General features: G+C 31.9%; 1 protein-coding gene across 1 annotated transcript in view; it reads left to right on the top strand.

Moving 5' to 3' along the window:
- LOC147064003 (neurotrimin-like) overlaps positions 1-19,450 on the top strand; it is a 203,296-nt gene that overhangs the window by 129,202 nt on the left and 54,644 nt on the right. Inside the window, exons 3-4 of the mRNA XM_085958842.1 lie at positions 7,171-7,299; positions 10,181-10,274. Of these exons, the coding sequence (XP_085814968.1) occupies positions 7,171-7,299; positions 10,181-10,274 (223 nt within the window). The remainder of the gene's footprint in view (positions 1-7,170; positions 7,300-10,180; positions 10,275-19,450) is intronic.

Raw genomic sequence — 19,450 nt, 5'->3', positions numbered from 1 at the left:
TTCCTGAAAGGCAAAAATAATGCCAGGTTTTGGACCACTCTCACTAAATGGCCTTATAATAGGTCACGGTTTTTCCTCAGTGTGACGTTTGATAGTCTGTAGCCTACTACACCGCGGGCTGGATCGTTATTTCCCGGAAAACTTACGCGGCGAGGGCTAAAGTAATTTATAGCACTTTGTAGTTGGGTACAGCGAAAAGGCGGCATTACACGGAAAGATACGTCTGAGGTTAAGAAAGCCGAGTCAGATGTTCATAAAGTTGCGCGCGCTACGACAACGTCTTTTCCTATTGTGGCAGTAGGAAAATACGATACGAATATATTTACTTCGCAATGGTCTTCTGAATCATTGATTTAATTAAATATTACATAATAATGCTTAAGTATTCTTGCAGCATTTTATTTAACGGGCATTTGGAATGTAGATAGGGAAAATGCGTGGGCTTACAGTAGGTACATCAAGAGCAATGGAGTTAAGTGCGATATTCAGTAATGCCATATATATTGGACTTTTCGAACTTTGCAGTCGGAAGCTTGCTTCCGTCACAGACGTCCGATATAAAATGGATGGAAAAATCAGTTCGTAGCGTATGGGTTACCATCGGGTGACTGTGGTTTGTAGTTGTTATACTAAAGTCACTCCATTCAATAAATCATATTATCTTTTATCGCCCATTAACTAATAGACTTTCTTATTTTAATATATATATGATAGGTAGATACTATTAGCATATATATTTAACCACTATAATTGAGAAAATAAAATATAAACTTGTGTATAAAAAACAATCAATTTCGTCATCAGAATGTTTTTAATACAATTAAATTGATAACCATATAAAACAATATTATTTAAGATGTTCCAAGCTTTCTACAAGTAAACGTTTTAAGCGTCAATTACATTGAGCTTCTTTACGAGCTGTTTGTTGGGGAATTTAAAAGCGGGCGATTCCGCTACTGCGATTTGAAGATTACACACAAAACTTTCCATTCGCTGAGAAGCCACAAGCCAGCGACTATTTTGACAGAACGTAGTTAGTTTTTTTTACCGGGAGGTTGCTACTGCGCTCTACTGCGCAGACGCAGTAGGCCCACACGCCGGCATGTAGCGTGTAAAGTTGACCGGCTTTCAACTTTTCTCGGTAGAGTGTTTACAACCTGCTTATTAGCTTGTTCGATGATTACACTGGGCGGCTTTACAGGCAGATTGTAAATTCGCTAACAAACAGCTCGTAAAGAAGCTCAATGTAATTGACGCTTTAGCATGTTTGCGTGTATCTGCATAAAAAACCTCTTGATCTCTAGATCTTTATTATTTTATGTTTTATAACTAGCTGAGTTATCCGGCTTTGGATTTAAATTCATCTTCCACAATCATTAAATATTAATTTGGAAGAATATTTTTAATATAATGGTTAGATGTGTACAGTTCTGTAACTTTTCACTAAGGATTTTGTTATATTTTGTCCTAAGTATGTTGTAGATTTTTATCGCAAAAACACTTGGTAGTTGAGGTAGAGAGCTTGTCACAGATGCAACTAACAATAATTAATGCTTTAACAGTTTTGAGATCCGGTACAAAAATGGCATGCAAACAGCATGAAGGATCTGAACCTAGTTTCATTCTTCGTTATTTGGGTAAAATGCATAGAATTACACGCTTAACACCCTAAGGCTCTTGTATGCATTTTATATCCGTAAATCTGGGTGGTTTTGCAAATGGATCTTATTATCACAAAATAAAGGTTAAGTACTTATAATTAGTACTCTACTAATTAGTACCTAGACGTACCTATAAGCTTGCTAATGATATTGTAATACTTAGGTATTAGTATTTGGTGTCGATGTTCAGTATAACACTGCCATGCCTAATTAATACTACCCTTGATAAAAATAAATTCGTTATTATCTCTTCAATAATATTTTCAGTCGCCCGGCATAATATACATTCTTAATGATAGTTAAATAGTTTATTATAAAAGGTTTATATACACATTATAAAGAAAATCTGGATTAAGATGGACGTTTTGATTTTTTTTTTTGTAATATGCACGTACTTCTTCTAAGAAAATGATTTTCACTTATCAACGTAGGTATACACATTAGTTTTGAGAAAAGCACATTTCATTGGTTGTACATAAATAGAAAAAAACCGTATCATACAATATGATAGATCATGCATTTATGGGTGAAGTTTTGACAAACCTAACGTCTGCCGATAATAAATGTTTTTAAACATTCATAGTTAAAACTTACCACTGAATCTATAATAATGGTCACAATTAATAATACACTAATCAAATATCTCTTTGCCTATAATATTAATCAACTTTTTCAAACTAATACTGCTTCTTCACCGCCATGCAATAAAATGTCAAAATGAAAAGACAACATTAGAAATAGAAGAACACTGATTTCAAATTGAATCTAAATAAAAATGCAAACTGTATCTGTCACAAAAATTTAAATTCGGATTTGGCAGGAAAGATATGGAAACAGAACATACAAACTTTTTTTATAATATGTATATGTCAGTTGGAGGGGAGGCACGTAGGAAAAGGAAATCAAACATTGACTTAGGTATATTATATTTGTATAGATATTATATAGAGTCAGTTCTTTGTGATTTTTATTGTTTATTATCGACAGTTTGTAATTTTAAAACGAGATAGTATTTTCAACACTAGCTTTGACATTCGATGTAATCAAATGAGATAAGTCTACTTCAAATAAAACTATGGATTCAAGTTTTGAAATAAACTGTTAATGATTTTTTTTTTTATTGAAACAATATAAATATAGTATAATTATACATATTAATGGACTTTTTGATGATATATTCCGTAATTTTCGACTTGTAATACGGCCCTAAGGCTTCATAGGTCGACGCCTACAGACGCCTACCAACGCCGGCTGCTTACCCTAAATATTTTACTGCAGCCCATGCTCTAAGTAAACACTAACGCTAAATGGTCAAACACTATAACACACTAAGTGAAACCATGCCGTGGTATGGGGAAACTGGCCCAAACTGACATGGCATGCTTTCCCTTAACGTGATGTTTGTGATAGAATTATTATGAATTTTGCGATGTGTATACCTATGTATATATATATATATATATATATACAGCTATAAATATAGTTCATAATTTAATCATTTTATACGTACCTTAAAGATATTAAAAAAACTTTCTTCTGTAAAGACTGAGCCTAAATATTTAAATATGAAAATAAAAAAAATGTTACGACGGCTGTTGACTAAATTGGTTGCAAGTAAGTTCATATTGAAGATACGTAGATAGTATGACGTACTAATATGTATTTGCGAACACTGAAATAAAAATGATTTGTATTAGTGTTACATACAAATTTGATTTTTTTTGTATACTTGTGAACCTTTATTTTTTTATAAGAGGATATATCAAATATATCATTATACCAAAATTAGCATCATAATTATTTTATTTATCTCATGGATACAAATATCATTTCAATTTAAATGAGAATATAAATAATTTGAAAGCAACTTAACACGTTCTAGAAAAAGTCCTGAAAAATATAACACCCGACGGGACTTGAACCCGTATCCATCGCATTCGTGTAAATGTGTTTTACCAATTAAGTCACGGGCATCATACTACCTAATTACGACGGATAAAACTAGCAGTTTTTACATAATGATTTTACAATGTTTTTCTTACGTCATATTCTTATTTGTCTGGTGGTTCTTTTCCCGGTAAAAAACTCGCAATCGATTTTTAACTAACTTCCCGACTAGCTAAACATTTGAAACGTTTAGAATATATCAGAACACGATGCCAATGCATTTTTTAAATACTTTTAGCGATCTTTAAGTAGAATAGAATTCATTTTCAGTTAATTCTTTTTTGTATGAAAAGTTATTTCGGAAGAAATCCGTAATCCAATCCACTATTATTGGTCTGTCTGGGGTCCTAGCAACTAAATTATTAATATATACGTGCGTTACTATAAAAATCAATATGAATGTCAAAATGAAATTTCAGTATTATTTATATCAAGTACAATTTTTTCAAATTAGTCAAGTCAAGTTTATATTATGATTCAACAAAAATTTTAAAAACGTATATAAAAAGTTTTTTTTTTATCTTGTAATTATTGTTATTAAATTGCGTTTATATGTTGTGTTTTAAACCAATATATGAATTAACTAACCGGCGTCCGGATCACTCCAAATTAAAATTGTAACGTACATGCACTTTTTATTCAATGAATAATTTACAAGATTTGAAAATATAAAATTCTTTACATGAGAATATTGGCAACTCTATTTAAAATAAACACGTCTTACTTTTCAAGTAACAAATTCATAACAAAACATCTTATTAAATTTATAATTAATTAGTTATTATTTTCGTTAACAACAATTTTCACATTTTATTTAAGCTCAGACGAATACGGGGTAACCACGAGAGTAAATAGGTAGAATGTTTTTGTTGCAGAGTATTCGTATTATGGGTAACACTGTTGAAATATTACAGACATGATTTATTCCAACAGATACAGTAGATACTTACAGTAAAAATAATTACAATGTTAACACAATACCACAAAAGTCTATAACATCGCAAGATATGTCATGTATGACGTATTCGTTTGCCAAGCAACGTAATATGTGGATCGAATCGGGTCGAATTATATTTTAATATCGCAATTATTAAAAGTTTCCGTAAAAAGGAAAAAATAAATAGAACATAAATATTTGTCTGGGGCAATGAATGAATCGTTGTTGTTTCACAACTCAAATTCAGATGTCACTACTGCAAGTGTGATTTTATTAGATTTCTACGAAGGTCAATGACTAAAATTAATTGGATCACCAAACACGACGAATTTACGCCATCCCCCGATTGAAAATAGTATGCAAGTAAATCCATCAGGGCATCTATTCTATACACACGGCTGCTATCGGCCGCTATCGAAGGTAGTTTTTTTATATTTTTATATCGAAGTATTAGCACTTGTTGTAATAATTACAATATGTTAGTTGTAATCATTGTTATGTACAATAAGTGCTATGTTTAACGGCACCTCTCTTGGCTGTGCTAAAGTTTAGAGCGAGATAGATAGTTTTGACTGTTTAGACGGCTAATTTATTGTAACAATTATAATACTTCAATACAAACATAATATGAAAACTACCCTCGTTAGCCGCCCATAGCGGCTGATAGTAGTCTTGTGTATAGAATAGTTGCGCTGGAACGTTCTTTCGTTTGTCACTTTTTGTGCAGGCTTTGACGCTTTGTGAAAATTATAAAAGTTACACCACAATAATATTATACGTATAGGAAAATGTATATTTATAGTATTATTTTCTATGATTTTATATAAGAGTGCATACTGCATTTCAATGCAATTTATGTTACGTTAAATCAAATTGAAATGCATGTCGCTTTTTTCATAATGCCGGCGTTAATTTTTAGAGCGATCAGCCGAAAAATAAATCTCTTGCCTTCAGATCAGTCACGTAACAAGTAGTTTTCGAAAGTTCGAACGTTCGAAGTTGCCCGTTCGACTTGCCTTTCGTTCCGTTATCGTTTCCGCCCCAAACCATCGCTGCCAAATCAGGCGCTATTTTGTGGGTGAGGTTAATACGTAAGGCGTTAATAATAGCCACTTTCCTTGAACTTTACTCGAAAATCTTTAACTCTTTTCCGTATGTTTACACGGTGACTGAATATGCCATGTACTAATGGTCAATAATAAGTATTTTTTCAACGAATCTATGTCAGAAATTTACTGTGTTTAAAATAGTAAGTGAAACTGTTAGGGTTAAATTTTTCAACAATATCTAATAATATCTGTTTTAAATACTATTTAATATGATGGAAAAGAATACAAATAGAAAAAAAACATGTTAGCAATTAGTTACATTATACCTATATATGTCTTTGTTTTTCGTATCATGTGTGAACGTCTTGAATCTGTTAATGTTCACTATAATGTTATTATTTATGGCACAGTGCTACAATGTCGTAGGTGACGTGTTCGAATCCTGGAGCTGGAATTTTCAATGTGCGTTTAGACTCAGAGTATGGACCTAATAGGTTGACCAAGTTTCTAATATCCATGTATTGTAGAAATAAAAATTTGTTAATACAACCTGATGATCGGATCGGACATGGGCTAAAAATGTTAATAAATACATATTGGATGTTATATTTTTATGTTATCATCATTGAACTATTTTCTAGTTTCAAGTTAATTTTAATATATTATAAAAGAATTAATAATCGGGTAATGCATATTATGTAAAAAGGTACGTATATTACATAGAGCCATGTATTTAATGGATTTTTTCTCACAAAAGAAAATATATTGTATCCAAAGAGTCCAACCTCTCTGGAAATATCTCAGATTTATTTATCTACTGAATTACTTTTATTATATTGAAAATAGTTCATTTCTTTTTTCAACAATAAATCAATTTTATATTAATTATTATAATCGATCATATTTTTAATCTGGCCATAAAGAAAATTAAAGATATAAATGGAGAAACCTAATTAGCCCCACATCAATGCAACTAACCTACCCAACCTCCTTGTACGAAAAAGCAAGGGCATGGTTATTAAAAAAAATCGATCATATTTAGGACAGCAGGTAGCCAAAATAAGCATGCTGTTATAATTTGGCATAGTAGGTACCACTTGATATCGACATTGGTCATTATATAAGTGACATTTTACAAACTTCGGTTTTAATGTGTTTTATTTTTAATAATTTATATTGTGTTTGAGCTGTGAAGTGATAATATCACTGTAAGAGGAGGGAGAAAGTTCATCCACAGTAAACCTACGTGGTTAATTGATATATGCATGTTATATACCTATATACAAATATAGGGACAGCATGTCCAATTTAGCTAACTGACTTTTTCAATTTGGATTGAATAGTATGAATAGGATATAATGTAAAAAAAAAAAACACTTTAATAACTAAAATTTGAATATATGTAATATAGCGGTGGTTTATTACCTAGTACCAATGCTAATACGTTCAAGTTTGGTGTTTGTTTGATTTTATAAAGTAAATACAACGAGATGAAGGTGGGTTCTTATAATCCCGGTTTCATGAAACTGAAATATTTCGTTCAATTACTCAAATTTAACAAGCGTTTCTGTTTCAGATGCTCTTGCAAGTATCGTGGGTGCGACACCGTGATATTCATCTGCTCACAGTTGGGCGATATACGTACACTTCGGATCAGCGGTTTAGATCGATACATCACCCGCACACAGAAGACTGGACACTTCAGGCAAGTAAAAAGCTCGGTTATTAATGAAAGCTAAACTTCGGAAAAAGCTTAAGGTATTTGCAATAAATAAATAATAAATTGACATTTTTTATAGAAAATAATAAAACTGGTTATCAAAATATGTACAAAAATCGTCTTATGGGGTATGAGATATAATGAATTTGAAGTTTATAAACCTTGAGAAATTAGGTTTTTCATTAAATTATTGAATAATAATAATGATAATGTAATGAAATTAAAGTGATATGAACTATAGTTTAAAAACATAATTTTTTCAACAAAAATCTTTTTTGTTAATATTTAAAAAAAAAAACATAAAATTCATTGTTATAAAGCAAAAAAAAAATAAGTAAAAAACTTTTAATAACATGTTTTTTTTTCTTCAGTAAATGATAATTTTTTAATAAAATATTGTGATTTTCATAAATTAATAAATGATAAGTACATTGTATATATTTGTATTCATAGGCACTTAAAACTTTTTTTGAAACTGAATACTCATTGTCATTTTATATTGAACAGCACAAATGAAAAAAAATGTCATAAACCTAACATGACAAAGTGCCAAGGAATTGTTTTTAATTGTGTCATTATACATTTTATAATTTCTGTTTAAATCAAATTCTGGATTTATCCATTTCACAGCTGACGTTTTGTAATAAAATTTTCAACAAAATAATGAACTCGTCAGCGTACCGGGATTTGGCGAACCAATATGTCTCTGTTGTCATTCATTTTCATACATGGTATAAATACTAATATGAAATTATGTCCACTAAGTCTTCATAATAGACGTTCAATAAAACCAATATAAATTTTATTATTAAGATATTTTATTTAATTATCATATTTGAAAAGTCGGAAGAAGTTGGAAGTTGTATTTTTTTAATAAAGAAGAATTAAACCGAGTTTCGTATATAGCGGGTTTGCGAAGTCTTCCCTTTTAATGCCTCCTTGACCGTCGATTAAGATTACATTACTAAAGTTTCTTCCGAAATTATAATTACTCGAGTTTCGAAAGATCGTCATTAATATTTTGAGCCTTCTGGTGTACCAACCAAAAACTTTATAATTATCTCAATATATTTAGGCTCAACTTATCGTCAAATAGATAACATAAAGCTTAACATTTTTTCGATATTAAAGACATAGAAACTTAATAAATGTATTGGAAATATCTATGTCTTACGTTGAATAAAAAGTGAGGGTGCAGAATGCCTTTTCGAAATTCATATACTTTTATATTAATAGCTTAGTTATATATATATATATAGGAAAACAACTCAAAATACATTGTTCGAAAATAATGGCGTTTAAAAATATTGCACCAATTTTCATTTCAATGTTAAAGCTTTGATTTTTGAAGTACATAAATATACCTATTTATTTTTTATTTAGTTCAAATAAAAAATGAAATATTACAATTGAACAAAGAATCAACCTAGACATTCTTTTTTACAATTGAATTAATAATTAATCACAAAAGGGTTATTTTAGATTTTTTTGATGAATTATAAATAAAAGGTCTTTCTACATTGAAAAGCATTATTAACTACTGAAAACTTACACGTATTGGACATTGACAATATGATACTCTTGCATGCTTTCTCTTTAAGATATCATAAGAAAATACAGCCAGCTACAAGAACTTTTAAAATAATTCTGGCGCTGACGATAGTATAAACAATATTTTTTACAAAAATTATTCTGCCCTCAAAGAAGTCGTTATTGTTAGTGAAAAAAGAACAATTTAAAAAATTTATCTCTATATAAAACAGTAGAAAACCCAATATATTGTATCCGGTTGATCAGTTCCTGCAAATAGCTTGATAAGAAAACCACATTTTTTAAATATTAGAGAGATGTTTGTACCTTGGGTCGGTTCTTACTTATGCGTGATAATAACACCAGTCAGGAAATAAAAAATAGTGTAATATTAGCAGTTAAATTAATGCTATTATGGTCTCTTAACATACTTTAGGGGAAGGATATTTTTTTGTTATATTATAATACACTCATTCTGGCATATATAAATTTATAAAGATATATTCGATAGTGTAATTCTTAGAAGAATTTTATAGCCCAAATTAGCAAATGCAACTGGCAAACAATATATAACTTTGAATTCAGTCGCCTGTTTTCGAAATCAAGAATAACCTAATTTGTTAATCTAGCATGTGTGCGATGGACAGCTTATTTATATCGTAATGAAGAACGAAATACAGCCCCTAAAATTTCTAATGGCAACGAATTTAGAGGAAAGAAAAAAATTAAATTAACATGGCTTAATTTAATTTTTTTAAGAGTTTTGAATACTAAAGAACTATAAGTTCAAAATATGCAGGTTCGGAGAAATATCGTAAACAAAGTCGATATCATACCTACATTAAATTATTGTAGAGTCAACGATGATGAAATGACTAATACTCCTTTATAATAATATTTACTAGTAAAATAATTTTGCTACTTCTACGAAATATGTATTTTTTTCTCGTGAGGTAATAAGGCTGTGGCTTTCTGTTTTTTTAGTTTTCCATATTGCGTGTTTGGAGTTATTAGTGTTTATATGCTCGAAAATATAATTGGTTCCAAAGAAGAAGAAAAAAACGCTCTCATTTCTCCACATAATCATTACATACTATAAAATCGAATGGCAGAATAAAAGTTTACCGTGAATATTAGTTATTCCGTATATTACCGAGAGAAAATCTGGAAAATTATTATAAAAATAAAATGGAAAATGAATCACTTTCTTGGTCGGAGAAAAATACAAAATTTATACTGAGCGTTCATTTAACATTTTGAGGCTTTAATTTTGGAAACAATATGTTAAAGTATATTATGTAATTGTTTTATAATATTTTATTTTCTTTCTCAACAGATAAAATATCCTCAACACAGAGATTCTGGAATATATGAATGTCAAATATCGACAACGCCACATATGAGTCATTTTGTTCATCTCAGCGTCGTTGGTGAGTTTATTTTTTAAATTAAATTTATACCTAACAAAATAATTATTATACTGTAGAGACAAATGAATATTTCTGACTAGGAACCATATTTATAAGCAAACTAATGATTAAATCAAACTGATTTTTTCTGCAGGTTTTTTTTATGTGATTAGGGTGTATATACTTAATACAACATAATTCATGTATTCACTTTAATTATTTATGAATAAATTGATAAAAGTATGCCATTAAATGTGAAAATATGATCGGTTTAAAAGGACATTATGTATTTACATACAAGTAATCATTCATGCTTACAAAATAAATAAGATTGATAAGTATCCTTTATCATAAAGCTATTCAATATAATATTATTACATTGTAATATCGTGATAAAATTGCTTATTGATAATATAATAATAATCTTCCACTCATAAAATATGTAAGGAATATATTTTTTTATTAATAAATATAATATATTTGTAGCATATTTTCATATCGACTATATCGATAGACTATTGGGAAATATAAGCTGATCATATAGAAGACGTTGACTTAACGCTCTATGTATGCCTTATATATTCTGATAATGATTAATTTGGAATCAATTAAAACCCACTTTTACAGAATACTATACAATTTTAGCAATTAGAAAATGAGTCAATTGTTTGATAAAAAGAACTTATCTGTCTTATATGATAAATTCACATGAAGTTTATTCCATTTAAATATTTAAAACGTGGCACAACTGTTTCATGCTTCTTATCTTTATAAGTATGTGTTCTTAATTAAGCATTTACAGAGCGCAAATGTGAATAATGTCAAAAGTTATCCTATTCGAGGTACTTCCGGCATGGCCTTACGACCTTCTTCCTAACGACTTTCTATAATTTACTAGTTTACGTCGAAAACATTATGCGTTGCCGACTTTTATCGTTTTTGCGAATACGACGTATAATTTTTTCAGAGTCAACAATCTGTTGAGTTTTCTCATCAATTATTAAGAATTATTATTATGAACTCACAAGAGTATCATTAATAACAAAGTTGAGCTAACACATAAAGCCTTTTATGTAGTAGGGATCGCAATTCTGAACAGAGTTTTCAATACCGGGATTTCGGGATTAGTATTTCCATTTTGAATCCCAAGTTCTTAGAAATGGTTAAAACAAGAAGTATTAAATTTTATCAACATTTTCTGATGATTAAACGGATAAGCAGAAAAGAGTAAAACCGTTTGTGGTGATCTAGTCGATTTGGTGTGTCCATAGGCAATAAATAATAATATGTGCGTAGGTGTAAATACTTATGTGACCATAGATAGGTAGTATAAATAAATATAAAAGAAAGAGACATGTAAGAGAAAAGGAGACAAGTGGGGAATGGGACAATTGGGCGGCAGGAAAATTGGACGCCGCACTATTGAATGAAATAAATAGACGAATAATATTTTAATTTGTTTCTATCTACTACTTAGCAGTTTTAATTCATTTTGCTCTTAACATAATATTATCGCGGATTGAGAATTATTATGCCTAAGGTATTGTATAAAAATAAAATACATCTCTTTTCATGCACATATGCACAATTAAATCATCATTTACGTATGCATATTTAAATTCTCACCAAGTAGGTACCTATTCAATAATACTATAATAATTTAAATATAAATAATATATATTAAAAGTACTTATAATTCAAGCACGTCTATTTATTGTCAAATTTCATTCGATTGCATAGCGTTCAGTTGTCCTGGCGCAGAATCGTCCGATATATTAAGTATACCAATTTAATAAAAAAAAAACTAGAATTTTTTAGGTTTAAAGTTCATAAAAATTAGTTATTAGAGAGGGAAATCATATAAAAGTTAATATCGAAAACTTTGCAGTATTTAGAATGCCGGCATTTTGAGATTAACCGGTCGGCCGAGATGCGAGGATACTGAAATTCTCGATTCTTGTTTTGAAAACCCTATTATATTATAGTATCTTCGCTTTCTTACTGAAATTAAGTATGCCCATGAATATTATTTAATATATTCCTTTTGAATTAAACATATCTTACCAAACTTGTTTACAAATATTTAATCAGGTATGATAGCGAAAGCATTAACGCGTCTATTAAACAAAAATAATAAATTATTTAACTCTGAAATTATCTTTTTGGGCCGATATATACTTATTTCAATTTAAACACCATTACTAAAACTATTATTTACAGTGTATCATTACTCGACAATATATTATTATCATAAAACACAATTATTACATACCCGCTTTCAGAAAAGTACTGACTCAACGTCTGGAATATTCACATGCTATTTTTATGATCCATTTTAATTTAGTTCTACAGGTTTTATGGGTATAATAGATTATACAAGAAGCTAACAATCATATTTTTTTTATTCAAACGAATAATTCACAAGATTTAAGAATGTAACATTCTTTTTATTGAACATACATAATTTGAAAACACTGTTTTAAATTTCGTTACTAAAATTCGTCGCAATTAGATAAGATTGCTATAGCATAGTAGTCAATGCACATGGGCGCGAATCCTGTGAGATGCAGGTTTGAATCCTGCTGGGTATTGTATTTTTATCAAAAAGATTTTGTCTATTGGTTATATATTTCTCAGAAGTGTTTTCAATTAATTATGTTGTACAAAAAAACCTGTTTAGGAAACTTACCTAGGAGATGGCCAATGAATAAAAAAATTCATACAGAAAAGAATTTATAAAATCTTTGCTTATTTTTCCAATAAATTTACATGTTAAAGTATAATATATGAGATGTTTTAAAATTATGTATATTATAATATTGTATGGATTTACTTGCAACAGTAGCGTGTATTTTAAACTATCACGATAATAACTATTTCCACGTAAAATTGCTGGGTGTCACGCCAATCACATTCTTCAAGAGTAACCATGATGCGATGTTCTTATTTTATAGTACTATTTGACAGGTAGTGAAAATCGGTTAGCCTCAAAATGAGTCTCTGCGTAGTTTAATTTGTTCTTTTACCGGAAAATTCACCACAATTGTTCTACTGCGCAGGCACAGATATCGCACAATCCCAACTATTGCGTGAAAATTCAGAAGCTTCCGAATTTTTTTGATTCGTGTATGCAATCTTGCAACTTGCATGATAATACATGTTTACACGTGCATTTTCTTGTTATAGCTGCGATAATACGTACTGTTATCAGTAAATCCATGCACGTGGAAACGGGGTATTATACCTTTTAATATTCATAAGTAATAATCCAGTTCAATACAATGCTTAGTTAGCTTGTGTCATCCATCTATATATATAAAACAAAGTCGGGTTAGTTACACCATTTATAACTCAAGAATGGCTGGACCGATTTTAATGATCTTTAGTTTGTTGGATTTTACCTCCGCCCCGAATAGAAGAATAACTATTAAAACATTGGATAAATCACGGATAAAATAAATTATGAAGAAAATTCATTTTCTTATACATTTTGTATCGAACGGCTTTTGACTGATATCGATGAATTATTTAAACGATGGACCTCACGCATACGAAAACAAAAGAAAATTACAAAAAATTTAAATCCGTATACAACGCAATCTCTGATACATGACAGAAACAATAAACAAGAAACAAACAAACAAAAGAAAGTATGAACATGGCGTTTTTGACAGTTGATTCAGTTCAGCTTCGGATAATACCGAAAGACTTTGATGTAGACAAATAGCGATTTTGATCGTGATTTTTAAACGATAAGTTGCCTTCTAAAATGTTCACTTTGTGAGGTTATCAAATTTGTGAATGTGCGCATATCGATAATTGCTTCATTATGTAATTTTGGATTGTGTGATTAATTTTCCAGTGTTATTTACAATGCCGCGAGACAGAAGATCTAATCTATCTATCTATATAAAACAGTCGGGTTAATTACACCATTTATTTTATAACTCAAAAACGGCTGGGCCGATTTTTATGATCTTTAATTTGTTGGATTTGTCTCTGCCCTGAATATCAGAATAACTATTAAAACATCGGAAAAAATCACGGAAAAAGAAATTATGAAGAACATTCATTTTCACATCTCGTATGGAACGGCTTTTTTGATGATGTCTATTGATGATATAGAACTGATTGACTGATTTCGATGAATTTTTTTTTGTTCGTCTCGGCCTCGAGAAGCTTCTTCGCGCATTGGAAAAGTAAGAAAATCACAAAAAAATCCGCTATACACCGCCATCTCTGATACATGAGTATTGCAATTCAGTAAAGTACATCAAATACATCTGCAAATATGTCACCAAATTGTGGTTTTTGGCGTTCAAACTCCCAATACCAACGATGAAATCACGCACTATCAAGTTTGTCAATATGTGAGCTGCAATGAAGTAATTTGGCGTATTTTCTCATTCCCTATTCATGAACGTCATCCCACTGCTGTACACTTGGCGGTGCATCTAGAGAATGGTCAACGAGTTTATTTTAATGCATCGAATGTTGTTCAACGTGCTGTAACACCTCCAGCGACAACATTGACCAATTTCTTTTCAATTTGTCAAAGCGATCCGTTTGCACGAACGTTGTTCTACTCTGAGATGCCACGTTATAACATTTGGAACGCTTCATCGAAGAAATTTCAACGTCGGAAGCAAGGCGATACGGTTTCTGATCATCCGGATGTGCATTTTAATGATGCTCTTGGTCGCATTTATACAGTTCATCCGAAGAATGACGAATGCTTCTACTTACGGTTGTTGATGGTAAATGTTCGTGGGCCGACATAATTTGAATCACTTCAAACTGTCAACGGTGTAGTGTGTCCAACATTTCATGCTACATGTCAACAGCTCAATTTGCTTGAAAACAATATTCATTGGGACATGAAAATCGCTGTAGCAATTATTTCTGCATCTCCAAGTCAGATACGCACATTATTTGCTATCACTATTTCGACATGCTTCCCATCAAATCCACCTGAACTGTGGAACAAGTACAAGGATGACATGTCAGAAGACATTTTACATCAAATTCGTGTCAGTTCAGAGAATCCCGATCTTGAAGTGAATGAGGAAATACATAACCAGGCTTTGCTTTTGATCGAAGACATGTGTTATCTCATGTGCGGCAGTTTGTTAGTCAAGCTAGGAATGCCAACGCCACATCGTGGAATGAATGACGCTTTTAATCGAGAATTGTTACGTGAACGTGAATATGATCGAGATGCATTGAACCTATCGGTTCAATCGAATGTACCAATGTTGAACCCCCAACAGAAGGAAGTGTACGATACGTTAATGAAGGCAATTGATGATGGAAATGGTGGTTTATTTTTCCTCGATGCGCCTGGTGGAACTGGGAAGACATTTCTCATGTCATTGATTTTGGCCACTGTTCGTGCGAGATCCTAAATTTCTGTAGCAGTTGCTTCTTCTGGGATAGCGGCCACGTTGTTAGAAGGATGCCGAACGGCTAATCCAGCGTTGAAATTGCCGTTAAACCTTCAAACAACTGAAACATCGACAAGCAGTATTGCGAAACACTCAGCAATGGCCAAAGTTTTGGTAGCAAGTAAAATCATCACCTGGGATGAATGCACAATGGCGCACAAATGCGCATTGGCAGCACTCAATCGAACTATGAAAGATCTGCGCAATTACTCAAGATGTTTTATTTGGTGGCGCAATGATTCTACTATATGGCAATTTCCGCCAAACACTACCAGTCATTTCAAGATTGACCGCTGCCGATGAAATGAACGCATGCCTTAAATCATAGACTCTGTGGCGCTATGTGAAGAAACTTCAGCTGACGACAAACATGCGAGTTGCATTGCTAAACGATCCAGCTGCTGAAGATTTCTCTAAGAAATTGCTGACTATCGGTAACTGCCGTGTTTCTGTCGACGAATCGAACGGATTGATTTCGTTTCCGCTGAATTTTTAAAATTTAGTTTCAGCGAAGAACGACCTCATCAACAAAGTGTTCCCGAACGTCATTGCTAACCACAAAAATCACAATTGGTTGAGTGAACGAGAAAGAAAAAAGATGTGGATCACTTAAACTTCACAATTCAAAATCAAATCGTTGGTCCAATGCATTCCTTCAAATCTATCGACTGTGTAATAAACGAAGACGAAGCAACCAACTATCCAACTGAATTTTTAAACTTATTGGATCTGCCTGGCTTGCCACCGCACAATTTACAACTGAAGATTAACTTGGTAGTTATCATGCTTCGAAATCTGAACCAACCAAAACTATGTAATCTATTTAATTTTGATTTGATTTTTGCACATTTATTGAACTTAATTCATTTTGAGTATTTTAATTCAGCTAATAAGTTAACACAAGATAAGTGATTCTGAGGCGGTACGAAGTTTGCCGGGTCAGCTAGTATAATATATCATTTATAGATTACAAACAATAGCAAGTAATACTAATCAATTTCAAATAAATATTTGGTTTATATAAATGGAGTCAAAATATTATTTAATAGCTTATATTCAAATAACTCACGTTTCACATTTAAAAAAATATATTATTTTGTTAGTCTGTGTTTGTAATATTTATTGTCTAGTATACATACGCAATAAAAAGCCGAACATGCCTTCAGACGGAATTTAATATGCGTGTCATCCTTTTAATAAAATAAATTCCAGTTAGTACAGCAATAAGCATGTTACTAAAAAGTCTTTTGTATTCGTATGTCAGAAAAAAACTACAACATTTAAGAAGACATATAAATCGTTGGATTGAAAATTCCAGTGAAATCTTTAGGTACATTACATTATATATAATAATATGTCTGTGTGTGTAGATGTCAAAATGTTACGAACGTAAGGGATTGGTTGATTTTTTGTATCATACATTATTTATGTTGAAAAGTACATAATTCCATTTTCCAGATTATATTATGTAAACCAAAAGTATTCTTATTCTTTTCGTATTTATTATATATTACTAGCTGACCCGGCAAACGTTGTTCTGCCATATAAATTATTTCTAGTGAATATTTTGGTTGTTAAATAAAAAATAACGAATGTATCGTAAGTGTATGGGGATGGGATCTATGACATAAAGAGGAATGGAGCGCTGTAGACGATGACCTCCGATAAAAACAAAAAAACACCAACCATTCATTTTCTCAATTCAAAATGAGTAATGATGTTTATAATGAATGAATTACCTGTGATAGGATCTCGTTGTTTAATGTTTATGCAATAATCGTCTTGTCTCTTCCAGAAAATTAGCGGATATTGGAGAGCGTCGTATGAACGGTGTGTGTCAGCGTTGAACTCCAGATTATTGTTTCTTCTTCGAATCACGATTTCTCGCGTCGATGTGCGGTCGCCAACCATGATTCCAGTAATGTCGTCAACAACAGGCGCATTGAATCGACGCACGTGCTCTCCAGCTGGTGTTTTATCAGGATTGATGACAATAGCGTGATTGTCACTTTGCAATTCGTGCATGTGTGCTTTGAAGAATTTCAATAATTCATTGTGCTCATTTAATAGGGCGTCCAGTTTGCCGACGATGCGCTTGGCATTAGGTGAATTGAGGTTATTGTAGCCGTAACGTGCATCCACACGATTGATGTCCTCACCGCCCATGAAGTAGATTTGTAAAAAATTATGTGGTTCGTTTGGCATTGTCAGCAATGAGCCTACTTTGTGGTATACTTGGCCTTTGATTTTGAACGTAGAATGGAATTATTGACCATTTGCCGCAGTATTGTGAACTATTTCTGTTGCTCCGAACGAAGTCATTTGGAAGTATGAATTGAATGAGCGAATGGACTTCAGGAACTTCAGGAAATGGTTCTGGTGGTATCTCAATTTCTGGTAGTTGCACTTTTCCTGATGCGCAACATATCCCGGCTGACTGATGTTAGCATTTGAGTGCATGACAATGAGGACATTCTTTGACCATAGCACCAATCAGCACTTTCGGATGAGCGGAATATTCAATATCTGGCTCGTACTCGAATGCGAGACGAAGGAATGAAGCGGATGTAAATGCTCGATGTACTTGTTGGCGTTGTCGGTCATTTGCTCTGCGTGTATTAACTACGAACCCGCGCGCTTGGTTCCGTTCCAATTGTCGTAGTTGATTTCATTCAGCTCGTGCCTCTTGTGATTGAGATGCACGCAATTACGACATGCTCACACGCACGTTTTTGTTATCTTGTTGGATTTGTTCGTCTGTTCTTTCTGCTCTACTATTTCGCATGTTTGTTGCTTTATTCGTTCGACGGCCCAAAAGGACCCCCTTGCGTCTTGCTGGCATACACGCACACAAAAATAGATAAATTAAAATAAATCGTACAAAATTTTGCACGCACTGTATTGTGATATGCCGAATGAAATGTCAAAATGACGTGACGCTTCTCTTGAATTTTTCTCAGACGTAGCGCCATCTGTCATTCAACAACATAAATAATATCGTTCTGTTTGAAATACGAACGACGGTTAAATTTGTTCAACAAAAATAATAAAATCGCGATTAAAAAATGAGAGGGTGGGGGTAGGAGGGTGAAAATTTAGGGTTATAAGTATTTTTGATGCAAAATAATAAAAACAATTCAAAAAAAAATTTTCAAAAAAATAAAAGAAAAATTTTCTGGATAGAGATACCCTAATCACCTAGCGGTATGAAATATACTTGTTGACCTATTCTCATACCTAACAAATATACAATAAAAATAATCATAAAAATCGGTCAAGCCATTTCGGAGGAGTGCGACCACAAACATCGTGACACGAGATTTTTATATATATAATATATATAATATAGAGATATTGTTTCGTTTTCATCATCTGTAAGGGATCTTGGCATTACGTTTGAGAGTAAACCGACACTTATTAGTCGTAGCCGTAGTGTAACAAGGCGCTTAAAATGTTGGGCTTCGTCATGCGTACTTCCCGGGTCTTTTCGGATGTTACGGTATTAAAACTTTTATTTAACTCTTTAGTTCGAAGCAGACTTGAGAGTGGGTCTATTGTTTGGGCACCGCATCAGTTGAAGTATGGCCTTATGGTGGAGAGGGTTCAGAAGAAATCCTTGAGACTCTTTTATTTGAGGTTGTACGGATACTATCCGTGGCTTTATCCAACTGACTTTCTCTTTGGCATGCTTACATACTGCAGTTTGCAATTTAGAAGAAATTTTTATTTAGCTACGTATTTTTTTCAACTTAT

The sequence above is a fragment of the Rhyacophila brunnea genome, unplaced genomic scaffold (genome assembly GCF_057557595.1).
Source record: "Rhyacophila brunnea isolate RB1 unplaced genomic scaffold, BYU_Rbru_1.0 scaffold_8, whole genome shotgun sequence".
Taxonomy (NCBI): domain Eukaryota; kingdom Metazoa; phylum Arthropoda; class Insecta; order Trichoptera; family Rhyacophilidae; genus Rhyacophila; species Rhyacophila brunnea.
Note: the sequence above shows the minus strand (reverse complement) of the source record. Positions and strands in the feature narration are given on the sequence as shown.